General features: G+C 42.6%; 1 protein-coding gene across 1 annotated transcript in view; it reads left to right on the top strand.

Moving 5' to 3' along the window:
- LOC134448084 (phosphofurin acidic cluster sorting protein 2-like) overlaps positions 1 to 2500 on the top strand; it is a 254249-nt gene that overhangs the window by 192653 nt on the left and 59096 nt on the right. The window contains exon 10 of the mRNA XM_063197846.1: positions 908 to 998. Coding sequence (XP_063053916.1) covers positions 908 to 998 — 91 coding nt within the window. The remainder of the gene's footprint in view (positions 1 to 907; positions 999 to 2500) is intronic.

Genomic DNA, 2500 nt, shown 5'->3' with positions numbered 1-2500 from the left:
GAAACAGTTAAAAATCTTGGGGTCCTCATTGACAGTGACCTAAATTTCAACAGTCACATGAAAGCTATTACTAAGTCTGCATTCTATCACATAAAAAACGTCTCTAAATTTAGGGGCCTGATGTCTAAACATGATCTGGAGAAGCTAATACATGCCTTCATTTCTAGTAAAGTCGATTACTGTAACAGTCTGTTTACTGGCCTCCCAAATAAGACCATTAAACAGCTTCAACTGGTACAAAATGCAGCTGCAAGGGTTCTTACAAAGACAAGGAAGTTTGACCACATTACTCCAATTTTAAGATCGCTGCATTGGCTCCCAGTAAGCTACAGAATTGATTTTAAGGCAATGCTACTTGTATTTAAATCATTAAATGGAATGGGACCCACATATCTACTGGATATGTTTCAGCTGTATGCACCGGCCAGGTCACTAAGGTCAACAGAGAAGAATTTGCTGGTGATTCCAAAAGTCAAAACAAAATGTGGAGAGGCAGCTTTTAGCTTCTATGCTTCAAAGCTTTGGAACCAGCTTCCAGATGACGTAAAAAATGCACCCACTATTGATAGCTTTAAATCTAGACTCAAGACAAAGCTGTTCTCAGATGCTTTCTTAAATTATTGAATGAAAAGACGGTAAAATAAGAGAAGTAAATTAGTAAAATAAGAATTGTTTTTCAAGGTTTTATGTTTATTTATGTTTTATTTTATTATTATTTTTACCTTATGTTTTATCTTAATGTTTTAAATGTTTTTTTTTTACTCTAATTCATTTCCCTGTTTTCCTTTCATTCACATTTGTTAACTTTGTGAAGCACATTGAGTTGCACCTGTGTATGAAATGCGCTATATAAATAAACTTGCCTTGCCTTGCCTTGCCTTGTGTGTGTGTGTGTGTGTGTCTGCAGGCCCTTCTTTGAGGGTATGTCCCACTCCAGCTCTCAGACGGAGATCGGCAGCCTGCACAGCCAGAAGAGCCAACCACGAGACTCCGTCATGGTAACACACACACACGCACACACACACACACACACACACACACACACACACACACACACACACACACACACACACACACACACACACACACGCACACACACACACACACACACGTACACACACACACATGCACGCACACGCACGCACGCACACACACACACACACACACACACACACACACACACACACACACACACACACACACACACACACACACACACACGTACATGGTAACACACATAGCACATTGCACTTTGGTACTGAATAACTGCACTTTACTCTGTTTAATTTGTTTTTTTGTCAACCTGTCTTCTTGTCCTGGAGGGGGGGGGGGGGGGGGGGGGGGGGGGGGAGGGGGGAGGGGGGGGGGGGGGGGGGGGGGTGTTTGTCTATTGTGTTCTTGTTTATTGTAATGTCTTTGTAATTGTATCAGATGCACTGAAAATGGCACAGAACAATTTTCCGAAAGGTTAAATAAACTATCTATCTATCTACACACACACACACACACACACACACACACACACACACACACACACACACACACACACACACACACACACACACACACACACACACACGTACACACTCTTCTTGCATAGTTACACACTCGTGCACATGCGTATGCAAACACAAACACACACACAAACACAGACGCACGAACGCAAGGACTCACACAGACACACACACACAAACACACACCCACATATTGCATGCAAGCATATTTACACACGCGTGCACATGCACATACACACACAAACACACACACACACACACACACACACACACACACACACACAGAGACACACGCACACATACACACACATACACACAAACAGGGAGACACACACACACACACACACACACACACACACACACACACACACACACACACACACACACACACACACACACACACACACACACACACACACACACACACACACACACACACACACAGAGAGAGTCAAGTAAAGTGTGTGAGTGAGTGAGTGAGTGAGTGTGTGTGTGTGTGTGTGTGTGTGTGTGTGTGTGTGTGTGTGTGTGTGTGTGTGTGTGTGTGTGTGTGTGTGTGTGTGTGTGTGTCCACATGTGTTGTGATGTATTGGAGGATAATGTACTGTATTGTGTGTTTGCGGACACGCGCGTACTAGGGTGCATCAGTTGCCCCCTATGAAAAGATATTGCCTTGGCCCTATAGTAAAAATGTTCTACACCCAGTAAAAACACCCTGTGTAAAATATTTTGAAATTTGGATGAAGTCTACCGGGGCCACCAGCCCCATGAAAATACAAAATAATGGTGATAGTCAGAATCTTGGAATAGAAATGGACATTTTGCTGCATACAGCTACCCAATAAAAAACATATTGTCTCAGCTCTGTTATAAAAATGTTCTATGCACAGTAAAATCACTCTGTGTAAAATATTTTGAAATTTGGATGAAGTCTACCGGGGCCACCAGCCCCATGAAAATTGAAAATAATGGTGAGTCAAAATCTT

Source organism: Engraulis encrasicolus, chromosome 1 (genome assembly GCF_034702125.1).
Source record: "Engraulis encrasicolus isolate BLACKSEA-1 chromosome 1, IST_EnEncr_1.0, whole genome shotgun sequence".
NCBI classification, from domain to species: domain Eukaryota; kingdom Metazoa; phylum Chordata; class Actinopteri; order Clupeiformes; family Engraulidae; genus Engraulis; species Engraulis encrasicolus.
This window is presented reverse-complemented; position numbering and strand designations above follow the sequence as displayed.